The sequence below is a fragment of the Rhinolophus ferrumequinum genome, chromosome 4, assembly GCF_004115265.2.
Source record: "Rhinolophus ferrumequinum isolate MPI-CBG mRhiFer1 chromosome 4, mRhiFer1_v1.p, whole genome shotgun sequence".
In the NCBI taxonomy this organism is placed as follows: Eukaryota; Metazoa; Chordata; class Mammalia; order Chiroptera; family Rhinolophidae; genus Rhinolophus; species Rhinolophus ferrumequinum.
Genome location: NC_046287.1, coordinates 88,925,828 through 88,945,341, shown reverse-complemented (window position 1 = coordinate 88,945,341; position 19,514 = coordinate 88,925,828). Strand labels below are relative to the sequence as shown.

At 41.1% G+C, this 19,514-nt stretch overlaps 1 protein-coding gene across 4 annotated transcripts in view; it reads right to left on the bottom strand.

Annotated features, from left to right (window-relative positions):
• Positions 1-2,700: 2,700 nt before the first annotated feature.
• RCBTB2 (RCC1 and BTB domain containing protein 2) overlaps positions 2,701-19,514 on the bottom strand; it is a 41,969-nt gene continuing 25,155 nt past the window's right edge. For all 4 annotated transcript variants that reach the window (XM_033104654.1, XM_033104655.1, XM_033104656.1 and 1 more), the window contains 5 exons: positions 16,139-16,329; positions 15,482-15,608; positions 14,050-14,189; positions 9,835-9,965; positions 2,701-3,962 (listed from right to left, as the gene is read on the bottom strand). In XM_033104654.1, the coding sequence (XP_032960545.1) occupies positions 3,822-3,962; positions 9,835-9,965; positions 14,050-14,189; positions 15,482-15,608; positions 16,139-16,329 (730 nt within the window). In that variant the 3' untranslated portion in view covers positions 2,701-3,821. The remainder of the gene's footprint in view (positions 3,963-9,834; positions 9,966-14,049; positions 14,190-15,481; positions 15,609-16,138; positions 16,330-19,514) is intronic.

Here is a 19,514-nt window from a genome sequence, read left to right as displayed (position 1 = left end):
AAAGTCGTATGACATCAAAAGCATATCTAAACTAGCATGGAGCTATTTAGAGTCTTTATCCCACGTAGTGGGAATATTCTTGTTCCACTTAACAAAAGTATTAATTTGGGGGATCTCACCTTAGCCCTGCCCAGGTATTATGTGTTATGTGGTATATGTACCATATTACCATTCTTAACTCCAAAAACTATGAACCATATCTGGTACCCAAGATTTCAGATAAGGGATTATCCTGAGTTTAAGTAATACAATTTCTCAAAAACAGGGTGGATAGTGACATTCTCTCCTGGAATAGCAGCATGTTTGTTCCTGAAGGAAGAAAGACAAGTGAAGAGGTTGGAGTGGGAAAAGCAGCATGCATACCTCAGTCTTGTTTCTGTTGGCTGAGGATCTTAATGTAGTCTCTTCGGTCAAGGCAAAATAAGTCAGCCTTTATAACACTAAAAATGTTTTGTCTGGATAGAAACTTGGAGATTAATTTAGTATTCCAGTAATTAAAACTCTTTATGATAAAAAGGAACAAGATCAAATTCATATATTTATTTATTTTTCATTACAGTTTTCTGGTGCAGGGTGGGGGACCCTCCCTGCTAGTACTATTACCATCTGGATGATTTCATAGAAACTTGCTTGTAGAAGCATATTTTTGTTCCTCATTTTTGGGCCAGATAGTGTAAACAGCATTGGTAAGGATTTATTCAGTAGAATTTTCCTTTGGACTAAATAGATATTTTACAGGGCAACCTGAAACCTTGCCTCTGGAAATTATAAATTTCTATCACAAGTACAGCTTCTTAAATAGAAATATATTATGGTAACACTGTGTAATGTCTAAATGGGATTAAAACAAGCTCATTTAATACGAAGCTGGGATAGTGATCTATTTTTTATAAATCCTTTTTTTGTGTCCATTATTTTGGGACTATACTTACATATTAGTATTGACACGTATGATAATGACAATTTTAATATGAAAGTTCAGTTTATTCCATAGGGCAACATCGGTTACTTCCTGAATAGAAAATGTGATTTTAACTGACTTTAGTGAGAGAAAATCAATATGGTTTATGTATTTATGCTTTGACAAAGACTGAATTAAAAATAACAGTAAGGTATGATTTTTCCTTTCTTTTTACAATTCTCCCAACCTATTTGGTGTAATAATAGTATGGGGGAGGGCTAATAAGATAGATAAGACTGTGTAGTTTGTAGTTGCTTCCTTTTCATTATTAATGTTCAAGAATTCTGCCTCTGAGTAACACTCACCAAGTTATGGTCCAGAATGACTGGCAATTTCTTCAGGTCTCAACTGAAGAATATTAACCTGTACTTCTTAAAAAGCATTGAATGGTATCTTCACAAACATCTATCAGCAGATAAGGGCACTATTTATATAAAATCTTAACTTTTCTCTCTGTAAGTTAGGGCAAAATTATATTGGCAGCACTAAAACACTGAACTTCCTTGTGTAAGCAGAGTGGAAACAAAACTTAAGGACAGAAAAATGTAAGATGAACTTACATAAAAGAATGGATCTCTTAATTTCTGATGTAGTGTCATTATAAAAACGTGCCCTTTCCCTCACATATCCGTAACTGAACAGCAGGGTTTCTGAGGCTCTACAAGCACTCCTCTATTAGAAGGAAATAGTGTTATCCTTCACATAGGAGTGTTGATGGCAAGCGTATCCTCAAAGACCAGAGAGAAAACATGTTTTTTCAGAGCTGTATCCACGGGACTCTTATGTCATCTCGCACACTGGTCTAAAATTAGCCCTTCCTTATTGTTTGGAGTCCTAGGTTTTGAGGGCTAACCCAGTGACTCTCATCCTTGGTGAAACATCAGAATTACTTCTGGAGCTTTTAAAATGTACTGAATTTAGAATCCTTGAATCTATATTTTGTAAAAGTTCCATAGATTATTCTGTTGTACCCAGAGATAAGAAGCACCGAGATACACGTATATATCAGTGCAAACAAACATTTAACAAAGCTTAGAAAGGAAAGCTGGATAAAAATCCACCCAGCCCTTCTTACTAACTGGTACATTGTGGAGTTTGGTAAAGGGCAGTCCATTTTGCATCCTTAAGTAAACTTATCTGTTCCCTTTGAGTATTGCCATTTTTACATGAAATGAGTTCATCAAATAAGGCATCAAGGAGCTTCAGAAAACCCTATCAAAAATAGGCCAGAAGGAAGAAGAGAAGGTTTTGGAAGACTCTGGGAAGATGTGAAGGCTTTGGTCAGTTACAGAGTGGTTGTCCAACGGCGAAAACTGATAGCTGTAGGTAATACCCAGGTTTGAGTAGTTCTTTGCTGGATAAAAGAACAAATTTACCAAAAAGTGAAAACAACTTGTATATGGCGAACTTTACAATAATAAATAACGGAATAAGACTATATAATTCCCCAAATAGGCTTGTGATTTAGAACTAGAGGCATCCAGTTGACTTTGCTTCTACAAGGTGAGGTCTGCAAAATGGATAAACAGAAGGAAACTAATGATGCTAACATGACTGCAGTCAGTGATGGGAACAGTAAGTTGTTTCTAACCGTTTATGTTTTAAGTAGGCTTTGCTATGACACTTTATCTGCGTAACTGCTTTAGAAAACAAGCTTATATCAAATAGATTTATGTATGTATGAGACATAAGGTTGATATAATTTTGCTGCTTCTTAGGGATTAAGACACACACATCTCTTCTATTATCTGCAAATAAGCACTTTATTATCAAATAGTCCAGCATCAGAACAAGGTTTCTAACTCCAAAAGAGTTTTCTTTACATAGTATCATCCTGTGGAATACCTCTTAGGAAACTTTGATGCTACGTCCTACATCCCATTCCAGTTTCTCTTTCATAGTTGGGCAACTTGTTTTGATCTAAAAAGTATAAATTTATCTCATTCTTAATGTTGTACATGAAATGTAAGTATTAGCTCCTTTTCAGCTAGTACTTTATACAGTGCCAGGTTGAGACCTGATTTATAGTGATGCAAAAGTCAACTACAAGAAAAACACATAATCATTTTTTTTTTACTTACAGAGGCAAATCTCTCTTAACACAAAGGCAATTATATAAGGCAGATGAGCCCAGAAATAACATTCATTCAAAGATAGTACTTCATATTCAATAATCCCATAGGAGAAATCAATGACTCAGAGTAAATAGAAAATTAAAGTTAGCCCTTGGGCTTTTGACAATTTAATTGCCAAGCCCTTTTGTGAATTCTAATTAATGCTCTAAATTAGCCACTATTTCTCAGAACGATGCACCAGAAGAATATGAGCCTTAATAGATACCAGCTGTTTGAAATTTGTTTTTGTGCAAGTTTTTCCTTCATCCAGTATCCCACAAACAAAGCTGTTCTCAAGGCAAACTTAAGATTTATTTAAAAATTGAGTGCCTACTATATGCAAGGCACTGTGCTGGATGCAGAAAGTGTGGAAGTGACAGTATTTGTCAAGCTATCTACATGAGATCAGCCTGCTGAATAGTGGAACCTTGGCCAGAATAGCGTATACTCAGACGGATATGCCAAAAGTTTCTAACTTAAGAGACTCAAAAGAAGACATGGTAAATATAAAAAGATATTTTAATTGTTTTCCCCCTGGAGCTTACTCACTTCTGATCAGAGCATTTAATGCCTTCATTGTCAACTTTGGATTTCAGCCGATGGGGAAGACTGACCACCGCCATCCTTTTAACAGTTAAGTATTCAGCCAAATGTAGCTCATCATAAATACTATTATAGAAAAGTCATTCTCTGGCTTTTGCAGGGAAAATGGAAGTGTTAAAAATTGTTTCCTGCAGGTGAGAGGATCAATTTTTAAAGGCTCCAACTCTGCTTGCTTTGCTGATAAAGTTCTTGAGGAGATCGTGGTCCATTTCTGCAAAGCCTGAAGTTTGTGTTACTACAGTCAAATGGTTTATGCAAAACCTGAAGCAGAATTCTTCTAAATCCTAGGAACAACAAAAAAAGTATTTTAACAAATTTGTATTTCCTAATACAATGCGACATAAAATGACAATTCCTAAAACACGCAGTCATGGAAAGGCATTTGAAGGCCAATAGGAAGAAATGGTGGTAGAGCAATACCTAAAGAATAGTTATAAAACTATAGGGCTAACATGAACCTATGCTTGTAAAAATGTAAATAACAATAAAACATTCAAGTTCCTCCACACCAACCAATGCAAAGAATCTGACTTTCTCTTCCCAGACACAGGCACCAACATGTATGAACTCTATACCTTTTATAGTGATAGTATTTGTATTGTTCATTCCACTTTCAATATCTGTTGAAAGTATGACACTCCTCTTTTATATTCCCCTAAGGGCTTTAGCTATTTCTACCTGTAAAGAGTATATGAGAAAAAGTTAAGTCATAAAAATAGTAATGCTGGGAACCGACTTCTCTGAGTCATTAACAAGCCACTGCTCTTTTTCCTGACCAAGAAGACAAAGGATGGGATGGTTGGATTTCATCAGACCCTGCATACCTTCAATAATCTTAACTGGGAAAATGCTTTGAAGAAATCGTGACTTTCTCCTAAGGGAAATTCTGCAGATTGGTGTTTCTGGCTTACTGTGATGCACCCTGGGCCCAAAAATAATCTGCAGTAATTCTCTTAATTAGATCTGTAAAATTGAGAGTCAAACTGGAGGGGGCTGGATGCTTTTTTAGCCCCAGACGAATTAGAGCTAAAGTGAGGCTGGCCTTCAGAGACTCCCACATGCCTCCGACCCTGGGCTGCACTGCCATCTTGACCCAGGACTAGAAGTTTCCTATTAGCTGAAGCTAATTTATAAAAAAAATCAAGCCAAAAATAATCTCCAAGCAATCATATATACACATTGTACACATTGCACATCATCTTTTCTTCTTCACACACATGTAAATTATAGCAAATGCTGGAGATGAAAAAACAGACAAAAATTAGCAATACCGATAGCCATGCCAATCAGTGTACACGCAGATTCACAGTACGTGTTAAGAAACAAACTCCATGAGGAAAGCCTATTATTTCATCCCTAAACACATCTGAGAATAACATCTCTCAGTCCCAGGTAAACCGTAAGTGATAAAACAGCAAAATTCTACACACTCACTTGGTATCGTGGCATGTGACAACACATAAAATGTGCTTCATGAATACATACTGAATATACCAATATCCATTTAAAATTAGGGCTCTTGCTTAAATTTTTAGAAATGACATTTTTGCCTACAGCACACTGAAGTGAAACAAGACAGAGGAACAGTCTCCAGCTGAATTCTACAAAGAAGACTGGAGAAGTTCATACCTATACCACACACATGCAAGTACAAATGTCTGTGGTTAGATGGGTAGGTAGTGTGAAGTCATAAATCTGGACAGTTACAGTAAAGCCGCTAATTAATGGGAGAACGAAAGGACCATCACAAGTTACCACTGGGATCCACCCTGCTTTACTTTTCTAGACTGGGGACTTCCCATCATTACTAAAGAAGGACAGGAACTGGAAAGAGTTCCTTGATTCTAAGAATTAAAGGAATCTGGGCATAAAGTGTTATTTGTTTATCATGCATTCTATGCATATAAAACAAGGCCCCATTATTGTTCAGAAAAGATGTGTACTTATACTTTAAATGCTACTACTTTTTATGACTTCATGTTTAAAATTGGGCCCTTACTTCTGTCCAGCAATCCAACCCCATTTCCCTGGTTCATTCATCCTCCCATAGTCCTATGTGACTCACACCTTCTCCCCTCAAACCCCAACACCTCCCATCTCATCCTCACTCTAAGCTTCCTTCCGATTTCACTGGGAAGAGAACCTCCACAAACTCCTGCACCGGATCTCTGGCTGACCCGCCTACACACGTGTGGACTGTCTTCTCTCCTGTAACTGGAGGGACAGCCCATAATCCGTCTAAGGCTAGTCTCGCTCTTTCATGAGATCCCAGTGTCTCCCACCTCCTAAGGATGCCACTTAGCAACTGTCCCTGCATACTGTGTTTCCCCCAAAATAAGACCTAGCCAGACAATCAGCTCTAATGTGTCTTTTGGAACAAAAATTAATATGAGACCGGTCTCATTTTACTATAATATCGTAAGACCAGGTCTTATTTTACTATAAGACTGGGTCTTATATAAGACCGGATCTTATATTAATTTTTGCTCCAAAAGACGCATTAGAGCTGATTGTCCGGCTAGGTCTTATTTTCAGGGAAACACGGTACCTACCTCTTTCCTTTACTGGATCATCTGTATTATTATGCAAATATGCTTTAACTGCCTTCCTCTTCAAAAACTGAAAAACACGTTTTACTTCATATGGCCCTCCAATCATCACCAGTTTGTTCCTCTTCCTATCTTTATAGTAAAATTACCAGGACAATTTATCTATATTCTCCATCCCCAATTCCTCAACTTCCATTCTCCACAGTCAGGCTTGTACCCCCATCGCTGCTGACACTGCTGCTGAGGTCACCCACGGCGTTATTGCCAAGTCCAGTGGTTAGCTCTCAGTTCTCAGCTGACAAGCAGTGGCATCTGGTGGGTGGCTGACTTCTGCCTCCCTCCAACTGCTACGACACTGTCTCCTAGTCTGCCTCTTACCTCCCTGCTGGCTCCTTTGCTCGATCTTATCTCCTTGACCTCTAAACATGAAGTGCATAGAACGTAACGTAATCCTCACACCTGCCTATTTTCTGTCAGTCTCACGACTTTACATTTCTCCTCTACACTAAACTCCAGGCTTGTTTATCCAACTTGTTTATTAAGCATTTTTGTTTGGATGTTTAATAGACATCAGAAACTTAACATATTCAAAATAAAAGTCCTGATATATCCCCCAAAATGCTGCTCCGCCCCATCTTCCCTGTAAATGATGATTTCATCCATTCAGTGCTCAGGTCAAAAACTTTGCAGTCATCCTAAGTTGTCATCTTTTTTTTCGTCACCCCACATTCAACCCATCAGCAAAGCCTGTTGGCTCTACCTTCAAAATATATTCAAACTCCAGCCACTTTTCAGCAGCCCCATAGCTAATAACTTGGACCAATCCACCATCATTACTTACTGGATGATCCAGCCTCCAGAACTATTCCCAACACAGCAGCTCGAGTACTTGCACTGTCAGTCAACTCACGTCTGCCCCTCGCCAATCCCTCCACTGACTCACACTGGAACTCAGATCCCTTCACGTTGCCGGCGAGCGCTGCTGGCCCTGCCTCCCTCCACCCACATCCATCCGCACACACCCCGTCTCTGACTTGCCCTGTGGCATCCTCCCTCGCTCCTCTCCGCCCACACCCATCTGGCTGGCCCATATCAGGGCCTGTACCTTTCTCCTCCCGTTAGCAGTTCCCTCCATACATCTCTCCAAGTCTTTGTTCAAGTCGCTTTTCAGTGTCACCTTCCTTCCCTGACCCGTCAAAACTTGCAACTTGAATCTCAGCTTGGCACTCGCTCTCTCTCTTCTCTACCTTACTTTTTCCACATCACTCATCACCATCTAACATACTATGTATTGTATTCACTCATTTATTGCCCATCTCCCCTCACCAGAAAGTTCATGAGGGCAGAGATTTTGGTCTATTTGCTTCACTTGCTGTACCCTTAGTGTCTAGAACAGTGCCAAGCATATAATAGGCACTCAGTGACTACTTGTTGAATCAATGAATAAACACCGCTAGTTTTAAAACATGGAGGGGACGGGGGCTATAGAGAACTGTAGTTAAATGTGTGGTTTTGAAAACTGTCCATCCACGTGGATTGCATACCAGCTTTGCAATTTACTACTTTACTAAGCATTTATTTAATCTCTCCAACCTGCAGTTTCCTCATTTGTAAATTGAGACCAATAATAATGCCTATATTTCAACAGGTTCTTTTAATGATTAAAAGAGATATGAACTGTGCTTTGAATAATCCCTGCCTCAGATTAATTAGAGTCTAGCATGAGGGATAATAACTTGCTGAAAAAGCCCATTACATGATTAGAATCAGCAAGTAAGAATACTAGCCTAAGCATATGCACCTTTATTTATAAAAACTTGTATTTTAAGTATACATATGGTCTATTTTACTTTTAATCTATTATACTAATTTAGGGTACAACAATTAGTTAAATAGGCTGTAGTAAAATACAGTGTCTCTGCGGGCAAAGTTGAACATTCATTAAAAAACATTTATTGAGCGCCTACTATGTGTCAGGCACTTTCATAGGCACTAGGGATTCACTTGTGAGCAAAGCAAAGTCCTTCCATTCCTCCAGGAACTTACTTCCTAGAAAACAGGTCTGGAAGGTAACCATACAAATAATTCACATAAATAGGGAATATGAAAAAGTCTTGGAAATTAAGTCTAGTTCAGATGGAAACACTATACGCCCACTATCTTGTCATCTGAGGTCGCCCACCAGAGTCCAGTGTTATCACATGACTTTAACAAACTAGAAAAAGCACATTGATTTTGGCCAAAAAGCATTTTGCATGTGCCTAATGTAGCATTACCACAATGAAAGACAAGCATTCACTATGCTCTTAAATGTCTGTGTTTCAAAGTAGATAAGATTATTTTAAATGTTATGTTAAAAAAAAAAATCTAGCACTTAGAGATAAGCTAGTCAAAAATCAGAAGGAGCTGTGTGAAAATGTTATGTTCTCCGGTTGATGAGTCATTTCCTTCCTCATACTTTTTGTATTTTCCAAGTGTTCTTTAATAAGCATATTATTTATATAAGCAGAAAAGAAGTTATAACCTTTTTTCCGCTAAAATGTCCCTGTTTTTTTTAACCAAAGGAGAGGATATCCTTATACCAAAAGGAAATCGACTCTAAGAAATATAGCCTGTTTCCTAAAGATTTAGCTCCAAGACAGGTTTTCTTTCCTTTCTTTATTATCAAAACAATACATGGTGACTGTAGAAAGTTCAGAAAAAAGAAGCAAAGATAAGGAAATGAAAATCATCCATAATTGCACAATTCAAAGAGAACTATTTACTATATTTTTCAGTTTTTTCTATTTAGATAATGAATTTCAGTTTTTAATTCAGCTATTTATACTTAAAAAATAAAAACAACATAGTTTTTCAGTTACTGTTAGTTAGATGCACAATTTCATAGTATTAACATCGTATAGTTTAAACAATTCTCTACTGTTCACGTTGACTTTTTCTAATTTTTCAAAATTATAAACAATGCCGCAGTAAACATCTCTGAAGTTAATCTTTGCCTCAATCCATAATTACTTCCTTCAGACAAACTCCTGTAAGTGAATTTCTTAAAGGATTACATCATTAAAGCTTTTAATACATATTATATCAAATTGCGCCCCATAATGACTGTCCCAATTTGCACTTTCATCAGCAGTTTAGAAGAACATTCACTGTTCTGAGCCTGTATTATTTCTAAAAATATATTCCCTGGTATGACAGATGAAAAATATACCTTGCTTTCATTTTTTCATAAATCCATTTCGTTCATTTTTTTCAAACTCCTCGTTTTCTTTTTGTTTTTTAAGAACTATATGTTAACTATGCCAAACTTGCATCATTATATGTTGCAAACATTTTCCGAGTATACTGTTTATTTTCTAATTTTCCAGGTGGCATTTTTTGGTGTATAAATTTTATCATTTTGACATCAAATCTATCAATTTTTTCCTTTATAGTTTCTGCCTTCCAGGTAATATTACATAAATATTCACTAATATTTTTTCTGATACTTTACTGTATTTGTTTACATTAAGTCTTTCATCTACCTAGATTTTAGTTTCATTTAAGATACGAAGTAGACATCTATTTTTTCTAGAAGGTCAGCAAGTTAACAAAATGATTTTCTTACCTGAGCGTCGTACTTCACAGCAGCAGAGAGCAGAGCAATGGCATTTTCCTCACAGATTCCTTGCTTGATAGTTTGTTGGCAGAGCTTTTTCAAACGATTTTCTCTATAAAATGTAGCCAAATCTAGCAACCCTTGTGGAAGGAGATGTTTATTAGGGAGAGTGATTTCAAGCATCCTGATTTAAACTCACGCACCCCTTCACAGATGATTTTGATGTTCTTTTGAATATAATCCTTGGGGAAGGCTGTGTAACACAGACTTGTGCTGACTTACACTCTGAGCAGGTGACTACCTAGGAATGGAGCTGAACTGAGCAAATACAATACACAAACAAGGAGCTGTGGAAAAATAGGAGCACAGTGAAAATGGCTTTAATATACTTCCTAGAAATGCCCCTCTAATTATCTGTCCGCCCGCATTACCAATATCTGCTGACCATCAGCATACGCACCTGCCATAACAGTGCTCATGGTTTTAAAAAAGAAAAACGTTCATGTACACGTTTGTATCCCATCGCACTACCCCGGTTCTCTGCTCCTCTCTACAGCAGACCTCCAGGGGAGAGTCATCCCTACGTGCTGCCTCCATTTTCTCACCTCGGGCAGAACCCCACCCCCTCCACTCTGACATCACACCTGTGATTGTCACTCATGGCTTCCACAGGGCCAAGTCCAAGGGGCTATTCTCCAGTTTCATCTTCCTCAAGACTGACACAGAATTCCATGTGATTGACGAAATGTTTTGTTACTTGTTTACAGTGTTTTCCTTCTCCTTAATTACTCTTCAGTTTCCTGGCTGGACCCCTTTTCCTGACTTCCAAATATTTGAGTCCCACAGCGTTCAATCCTCAGATTCTTACTTCACTTACTTCCCTAAGTGATTCCAGCCCGGTGATTTAAATACCACCTATAAATGCTGATGATTCCTGTTACATTATCTGTCATCGACTTTCGAATAATTCGACATAGAGGGATATACATATGTGAGTTCATTTTAATCTACCTCAAGGGACACTGAAGTGCTCTAATCAGGAATGGTCAGTTAGCAGTTGAAAGACCCTTCGGGAGCTTCAGATACTCATTAAAGAGTGCTCGAACTACTTTCTCATTGGTGAACTGAGTGGTCTTGGGGATATGTGGCTTGGCTAGAAATACTGTGAAGGTCCTTTTGCCCTCGCACGAATGGGGTGCAAGCACCATGAGCTCAGCAGCCCTACACCTCTGGAGAAGTACTCTTGCTAGGTCTGCATCCAGGTCTAGGTTGCCAGCTGACCGAAAGGTTAGCTGAATCTTGCTACTAGAATATCGTCACATCCACTTCAAGCTAACCTTTCATGCAAGCTACTTCACTGAGGGCCTAATGGACAGAGAGCAGGGATTTCATCAGTCTTACAACATTAACTCTTTGTATCTGCTGCTAAGTTTTGCACACGTGGAAGAATTTGGTTGGAAACTTACTTTCACTGTAACATGATAAACATTATCAAAGTTATGGAAGAAAGACCTCTGGCCCATTGGAGGTGAAATCTTGAGAGTTGTGAATGGCTCGATTGCTTTTGGTCAGTTCTCAACTCCCAAACTCTCATCAGTGGCCCTGTACCTCCCAAGCTGAGACTCACATCTGCATGTACCACAAGAAATGCCCTGAGGGAGGACCCTGCCCCGAGTCCCTGCTCTGTGCCTTCTCAAGGCACACCCCTCACCAAAAGTGCGGCCAAGGAGCCATGCACCCACTCACCCTTAGACCACACTTTGGGGATGTGGGATGCTGGGATTCTCTGCCTAATTGGCCCTGAGGGCACATGTGGGTATTTCCTTCCCTCCAAACCATACTATCCAAGTGCAGACCCCCGGTCCCAAGGATGGCCCAGGATGGGGTGGATAGAGCTTGGACGTGCAGGCCGCGGTGCCCACATAGTCCTTGTGAGGAAGGATGCAGCTGGTGGTGGGAGAAGAAAGGCAGCAGGCTGCAGCTGGAGCCAGAGGCCTGTCGTCCCCCCACCCCGGGGCCACTGTGCTCCAGTGCACAACTCCCAGGAGTCCTACAACTAAATTCCAACTAAAACTCCAATCTGGCCTTTCAGTTCTCAGTGAAGGTATACTTCTCAAGGTTCGAGGACTGGACGTATTCTATCTGAAGATTGTTAGCTTGACACATAAGTAAGTTTTTAGACATGGTACATGGCCCTTCATTTGGACTCTTGCCCAGGGCCCTGCAAAGGTTAGGGGTGGGCCTACCAAATAACTGCCACCGGGTGTCTCATAGAGCAGCTCAAACTCCTTTGACTTGTCAAACTCAAGAGCAACACCTCTCCACCTTCCTCATCTTACTGACTGACACTTCCGTTAACCCAGCCACTCAGGCCAAGTACGTCAGAGCAGTCATCCTGCTCTTTCCCTCCAGCCCACATCCCATCCATCGGCAAAACCCATCAGCTCCATCTTTAAAATACACCCAGAATCTGATCTCTTCTCACCACCGCCACTGCTGCACTGCACTAACCAGGGTACCATCATCTCACACCTGACCCATCATAACTATTCATCTTTTCAAAACAAATCCCCTCTCTCCTGTGGTAGAAGCTGCTTGTTGCTTCCCCACGACACACACACACTCACACTCCCTTTCTTCCAAAATCATAGAATATTTAGCTGAGTCCTGGCCATCTGGAGATGACCAGACTTTCCCCAACTTCCCTCCTAGGCAGCTCGGTGGTGGCCTCAGTCAGCTCTGGTCTATGGTCTGAAATAAGTGGAACGTCCAGGACCCTTCCTTAAGAGACACTCTGACTTGCCCTTTGTCCCCGTGTCACTGTCCCTTCCTCTCTCCTGCCCATAATGCAGATGCAGTCTTGGATCCTAGGAACGGGTCACATGTACAAATGGCCTGTACTGTAACCCTGAGAGACAGAAACAAACGATCTTGTTCAAGCCACTTGCTTTTCATTTTACTCTTAGAGTTACGGCAAATCCTAAAGAACACAATCCCTATGCTCAGAACCTTGCAAGGCTTTCCATCACACCAAGAATAAAACGCAAGCTCTTCACCATGGCCTCCGAGGTTATGCGCGCTCTTGCCCAGCTCTGTCTGACCTCAGTTCCTACCACGATCAGCCTCGCTCAGTCCACCCCAACCACCCTGGCCCCCTTCCTCTTCCTCCACCTGCTAAACGAGTTCCTGTCTGACCTTTGCACCTACTGTTTCCTCGCTTAGCGCGCTCTTCTCGGTATCTGTGTGGCTTGCTCCCTCACGCCTCCCCCAGGTCTCTGCTCAGTGTACCTCCTGATGGAGGCCTCCCTTCACCCTCCCAACTGAACGCCTGTATTCATTTGTTTAGGGCTGTTCTCCCTCATCTGAATACAAGCTCCACAGGGGCAGGGCCTCCGTCTGTCTCCTCAGACACGGAGAGGAGGTGCAGCTCACAGAGGGCATATACGAATGTAACATATTTGTGGAAGGAAGGAAGGAAGGAAGGAAAACTATAAAGCTGCAGAAATCAGTCTTCTGTTTACCTGAGTAAAATGAAATACTGATCTGGGAAGAAGTGTTACTGGTTTATACATGTAAAATGAGTGATTAATTTAAAAATTGGGAGGTCGAACCCTTTTTTTAGTTCCTTGTAGAAGTAGTTCCCGAATTTCTCTGTACCACTGGCCAACAATATTGCTGACAGCTGTAACCTGAAACTTAGTGTGTTTTTTACTCTGCGCCCATTGGCCGCCACCCCCGCCCCCATGTTGCTCTTTTATTGTCAGTTAGCCTGAGGTGCCGTGAACACCCCTCACTCCTTTCCAGACAGGATGCGCCAGACCACAGTGATGTGTCCCAAAGCCATCTGGGAAGGAAATTCACAGTTATGGAGACCAGCAGGGCTTCTTATGATGTGCATTTTATCTTTTTTGTAACACAGGCATCTTCAGGGCAGCCGGTGTGCTAGCTAAACGTTTTGCACAATACTTACATACAGTAATTAGGGAAGAATGGCACCCGCTCCACAGTGGTGATGGTTTGATAATTCATCTATCTCTTATTTGATCTAGCCAGTCAACCTCTGTGTGAAGTAGTAACAAGGGGAAATAATTTGGGTTCAACACAAAAAGAGAACTCCTTCTGTGATTGCTCTCACAGAGACTTTCATTTAGGCTCGACAGAAACCAACTTTGCCAAGTCACCCAGCATTTTGCCAAGTTCTTGGTAAAGTCCGGTGGCAATTACCTACTGCCTCCTCAGGGGGAAGGTTGATGCTGTCTGTGTACAGGTATTCCAGGAAGGCTCGGTAAACAGGATATGAAAATTCACTCATTTCTACAATATCATCCTCACTGTCTTCCAACGAAGAACGAAAATGTTCACACCTGAAGGAAGAAAAGCACGTCAGGTCCTAAGTTCCGGGCAAGAGCAGACGACTGCAGGGGCTCAAAGGGGAAAAAGCTGACAGGGAGAAAGAGAAAGAGCAGCACCACACGTGACACTCTCCAAGCTTCACACCTTCGTGTCTTTGCCCTCGCCCCTCGCTGCCTGTGCTGGCCAGTTTCCAAACCCCACTAACTCAACAAGGCTGCAAGTGCTCCCCTTGTTGTGCTGGACCTGCCCCTGTGGCCACGCCACGTGGAAACTGCCTCCTCCCTGGCATAGTTCCCACACCACGTCCATCGAGCGGCATTTATGAAAACCATGTGGGTTTATTTTTATAATCTCTGAGTAATTTTGTTTCTTCTTCACTTCCTCTTATGAGTTGAATTACGTGTCCCCGAATTCCTCATATGTTGAAACCCTAACCTCAGAATATAACAGCATTTGGAGACTAAAATGCTATAGGGCATTCGTTGCAGTAGGATTTAAATATGTGTTACACAGCAAGGTGCTGATTTTCAAAATCATATGTTAAAAGAAGCCAGGCACTGAATAGGACACACTGTATAATTCTATTTGTATAAACTTCTAGAAAATGCTAAGTAATCCATAGTGACAGAAAGAAGATCAGTGCTGGCCCCAGGGCTGGGGCATGAGGGATCTTTGAGGGGTGACAGAAACATACCATATCTTGATTTGGGGCGATGTTTTCACATGTACTCATATGTCAAAGCTCCTGAAATGCACACTTTAAATGGATGTAGTTCATTCCTCAAAAATTATACATCAATGAATCTGATTCCTTAAAAATCTGGGATCGCTTTACCCGAGACCTTGTTGCTCTGGAAAAGCCTTCTCTTCTCTTTTTTCAAGCATCTATAAGTTCAGCATCGCACAGCTGACTGAGCGGAGTGCCGCTGATGGGCTGGGCCCAGCTCCTAGCTAGGGGGCTGTGGCTTGTGTCGAAGGAGCTCCTGCAGTGCCAGAAGCACACGACACACTCACCCAGTGGCAACTGGCTGCTCTCTGAGGCCAAGGGGGGCAGACCATTTGTCTTCCTCTCAGGAAGCCTACGGTACTTATGCCCTGAACCACACCCCCGGTACTCACTGCATCCAGCCTCTCTTATTTCTTGTTTTGTGTATAATGTATTTTCCCCGACTGCATTATAAGGTCATAAGAGCAAAAACTGCCTTACATTTTTTTCATAATTACTGAAGTGCCTAGCATACTTCCTTGGATTAGCCAATAATAAATGTATTTATTTCAATTCTCAAAATAAATGATTCCTTACCTAATTTTGAGGAGGACTTTATGTGCATAAATATACTTTCCATCCACCAGAAATTTCAGGTCTGCGGTGTTAGGGTTGTCAAATTCCCTTTTCAGTGACTCAGCCACTGTGAGGTGGTCATCAGGTTCTAAGAGAATAACAACACCATAGGGCTGACTACAGACATAATGAAAATGCAGGCTACAATATAGCATTGCTCTGTTGACACTCATGAAAATACCAATTTTCCAAAATAACTGACCGACTGAGCAGTGCTCTTTTTGTCCTAAATACAGATGCGCATCTCTGTCATCAAGGATTAGAACCTCACACACGTCTGCTTGTAAATCCAGCAAAACAACTAAAAAGTCCAAAACCACCTCACTAATTGAAATTTTTGAATGTTTGCGTAAATATACTAGCTAAAAAGAAAAGATATGGTTTCCCAGTCAAATTAAAAACGAGTCAAATAAAAATACTTTTAATTTAGTATGTAATGTTGGTGCCTGATACTTTTAAGAAAAATTAATCAAACTAGGTCTGTTTCACAGGAGCTCAATAGCGGGAAACAAATCAGAGGACACTGCACTTAACAAAGTCCTTCCTGTCAAAATAAGAGCACCAGCATTCTCTTCCTAGTTTTCAAGCCATCACCTGATTGGACAGTGATCAGCTCACCTACAGACAGGAGGCGCCACGAGACAGCGGGAGTGGCAAAACAGGCAAACACGTCATCCGTGCAGGAGAAGTGGGTGAGGTGAGGCAGGACCACCGACTGTCCGCGGCACTGGCCCCACATGTACACGTGGCCCCCCTGGGTCTTGGCGGCAGAGGTGTGGGCAGAGTGGCAGGCTGCAATCTCTATAATTCTAAATTCACAAACACCAAGTAAACACAATAAACAGGGAAAGAAACAACTGATCTCTCCTTCCCTTAGGTTTAACTGATTTAAAAAACAAAACAAGACTTACACACCTATCGTCCTAAGTTTTCAGGCAATATACAGGTATTTACATGGAAGCTATCCTTCAACGCACTTGTAACGCATGAAGACCTTGTTACCACTTCTCACCAATAGGCCTATAAAGGTATGTACCATCCCGTTTTGAAATTCAAGTACAATTTAAGAGCATAAAGACCAAAAGAAAAAAAGGTGATACTTTTTTTTTTCTTAAAACATAACTTGCTAAAGTAGATAATAAAGACTTCAACCATCTTGACCCAGGTTCAATACATATTTTCATCAAAACTTACCAATTTTAGGGTACATGGAGCATGCCATAGGTCACCCCAACTCACATTGCAAACAGTAAATTGAGTAGTTCTAACTCACTGGACTGTGTTATCTGGAGCCCAAGAGTGCAGTTTTCTGGGATCAATATATGTTAGACCCGAGTGCAGTAAGTTCATGATTGCTGGGGAGGTAGTCTCAGAACACTCCTAATGGAAAACATTAATTTTGTTGATTTGGAAATAATTACTTTGCCCTAAGAATAAGATGCCATACAGATTCAAAGAAGACAGTAAACTATTTTACCCCAAGTGAGGCGCCATCTTGATTTTGTCATAGCACGCAATGGTACACGCATCCTCAGAGACAGGCTCAGAACTTCAGAATCATCTTTGATTCTTCTCCCTCCTCACCACTTTCTTCAAAATATCCAGTTGACAAATAACATAGTCTTTGTAAATTCTCCCATCTGCCACCACCCCAGGTCAGACACACCCCACATCTAGACCAATGTAACAGCCTCCTAGGTCTTGGCCTTAGATGTTCTCTCTCCTCTGACCCAAATTGCACAATGCTGGCAGGTGAGTCATTCTCTTGCAACACCATTCTCATCAGTACTTGAAACCTTCAGTGACTTCCCATAGAATAAAATCCAGACATGTGACATAAAGGCCTTCTATAATTTGGCTTCCACCTATGTCCAGCCTTCTTTCAAATCACTTTTGCCCACACACCCTATATTCCAACAAATAGATGTACTTACTGCCCTTCAATGTCTTTATTCACAGTTAAGTCCTTATTCAGGAATGTTCTTTCCTTTCTTCCTGCCTTAAAATTCTACCCACCTTTAAGCTCAGTTCAAACAGCCCCAAGGTAAGAGGTCTCTTGCTCACCTGAGTTCTTACAGTACTTCCTGTCCATACCACTCTAGCCTGGCCCTGTTATCTTTTCAGGTGTATATGTAAGCCTATTCGGTTAGATTACAACTTCCTGAAAGGCTAAATCAATAGCTTATTTCTCTCTCCCGAAGCACCCAGTACAGTGTCTTACTAAATACAATTTGTATATCATTTTATTAACTTACTGGGAAAGAAAGACTCAACAAAACCGAGCAACTGAGGGTTGGGTAAGACCCAGTGACCAAGGCTAGCAACTGCAGGGTGGAGATACTCCTCCACTGTGTGCTTTAACTAGATGTTTCCCAATCAAGGAAGAAGGATGGTCATCGTACAACTTGGGAGATTGCTATGGCAGCTTGCCTCAGAAGGCTGAGACATTGTTTTCATGTGCAACCCAAGTAATCTCACTGATTTATTACAGGATTGCTCTCAGCTCCTGAAAACAACCCAAGAGTGCTGGAGGAAAAGAGGCTATGATGTCTCAGAGTTGAGAGCCTGGATGTTGGATCTAGGTTGGAATCCCTAGCTCTACCACTAGGCTGTGTAGCTGTGGGAATGGCCCTGGGCCTCTAGGAGTCTCAGTTTCATCACATTGTAAGCCAGGATGTAAGAATTAAATGAGAAAATGCTAAGCTCCAAGCACGATGTCTGGTGTACAAATGGTAGCCTATCTAATAGAGTTTTCTTAATATTATTACTTCTACTCAGCATTTTAAGTGCCAAAGCTGCCCTTATGTAGAGACTATATATTTCTAATGATCAATTCAGATTAGTAAGGCCTTTCCGATACGCATGGTTAGGTCAGTCAGGTGGCTCAAATCTCTTAATTTCTAAATCTCTTTTGTTTTACAAAAGAACCTTGCCCACATGGGGAAAATGGTCAGTACTATTTGGCTTCTCAAAAAGCATATTCTTTTCAACAAATAGAGAAAAGGGAGCAGGATACAATACATCTAGTCAAAGAAAAGTGCATCTACTGTTAGCATCTACCCTCATATGTTACCCCCAAATATAAGAGTAGCAACACACTTCATTTTAGATGGCTCGGTGTCATGAGCAGGACACGAGTTGGGAGTCAGAGAGCAGTGTGGAGAGGCCAAGTTACCTAAACTATTATCCATTTTGTCATCTCAAAAAAAAAGAAAGGTGAAGGGAGCGAAATACAAGGTAGCAATCATCTCACAAGCTGGTGGTGAAGAGTAAATGAAATAAGCTATCTGGCACAGTACACATTTCTTCCCATGACTAAAAGTGTTTAACAGCTGCTGCAGGAACTATGGAGCCTACCGAGAAGCTCACGACTCAGCTGAAGAGAGAAGTGACGTATCTGTGAAACTGCAAATAATTCCCAGATACCATCATAGTGTATAGCACTGACTACAATTGCTCTGGTGAGTAAGGAAAAACATCTGGGGACTCCTCCGGGAGCAAGAGTATTTAAAGTAAAAGGGAATGCAGCTGGGCCGCACAGGTTTGGGCGAGGAGAGCATATGAGGCAGGGAGAAATACACGTATAAATGTGCAGGCAGAGGGTGGAAACTGCAAGCCTGGAGAGGATACACTATTAAGAGGAACTGCCTGGAACAGATGGGCAACTCTGGGGAGGACAGAGCAATGAGGTTTGCTAGCAACAGAAGTGTCAGTCTTAAGTCCAAGGCTGAAGGGTTTAGAATTGATCTGATGTGATAGACAAGTGGGAAACCGCTTTGTAACAGGGCCATGACATTCTTAGATTACTCTGGCAATGGTGTGCAAGATAGACTGAAAGAGAGAGACAGAACAGCCTAGCGGGTGAGCTGGGGAAGGCTGATAGGTGTGCAGATGTCATGTCCATGCCATGGTGCCAGGGAGGAATCCAGGTGGCCTTTGAGATCAATGACAGGAAGAAGAGGCATCAAAGATGGCCCCGGAGAAAGTCTCAGAA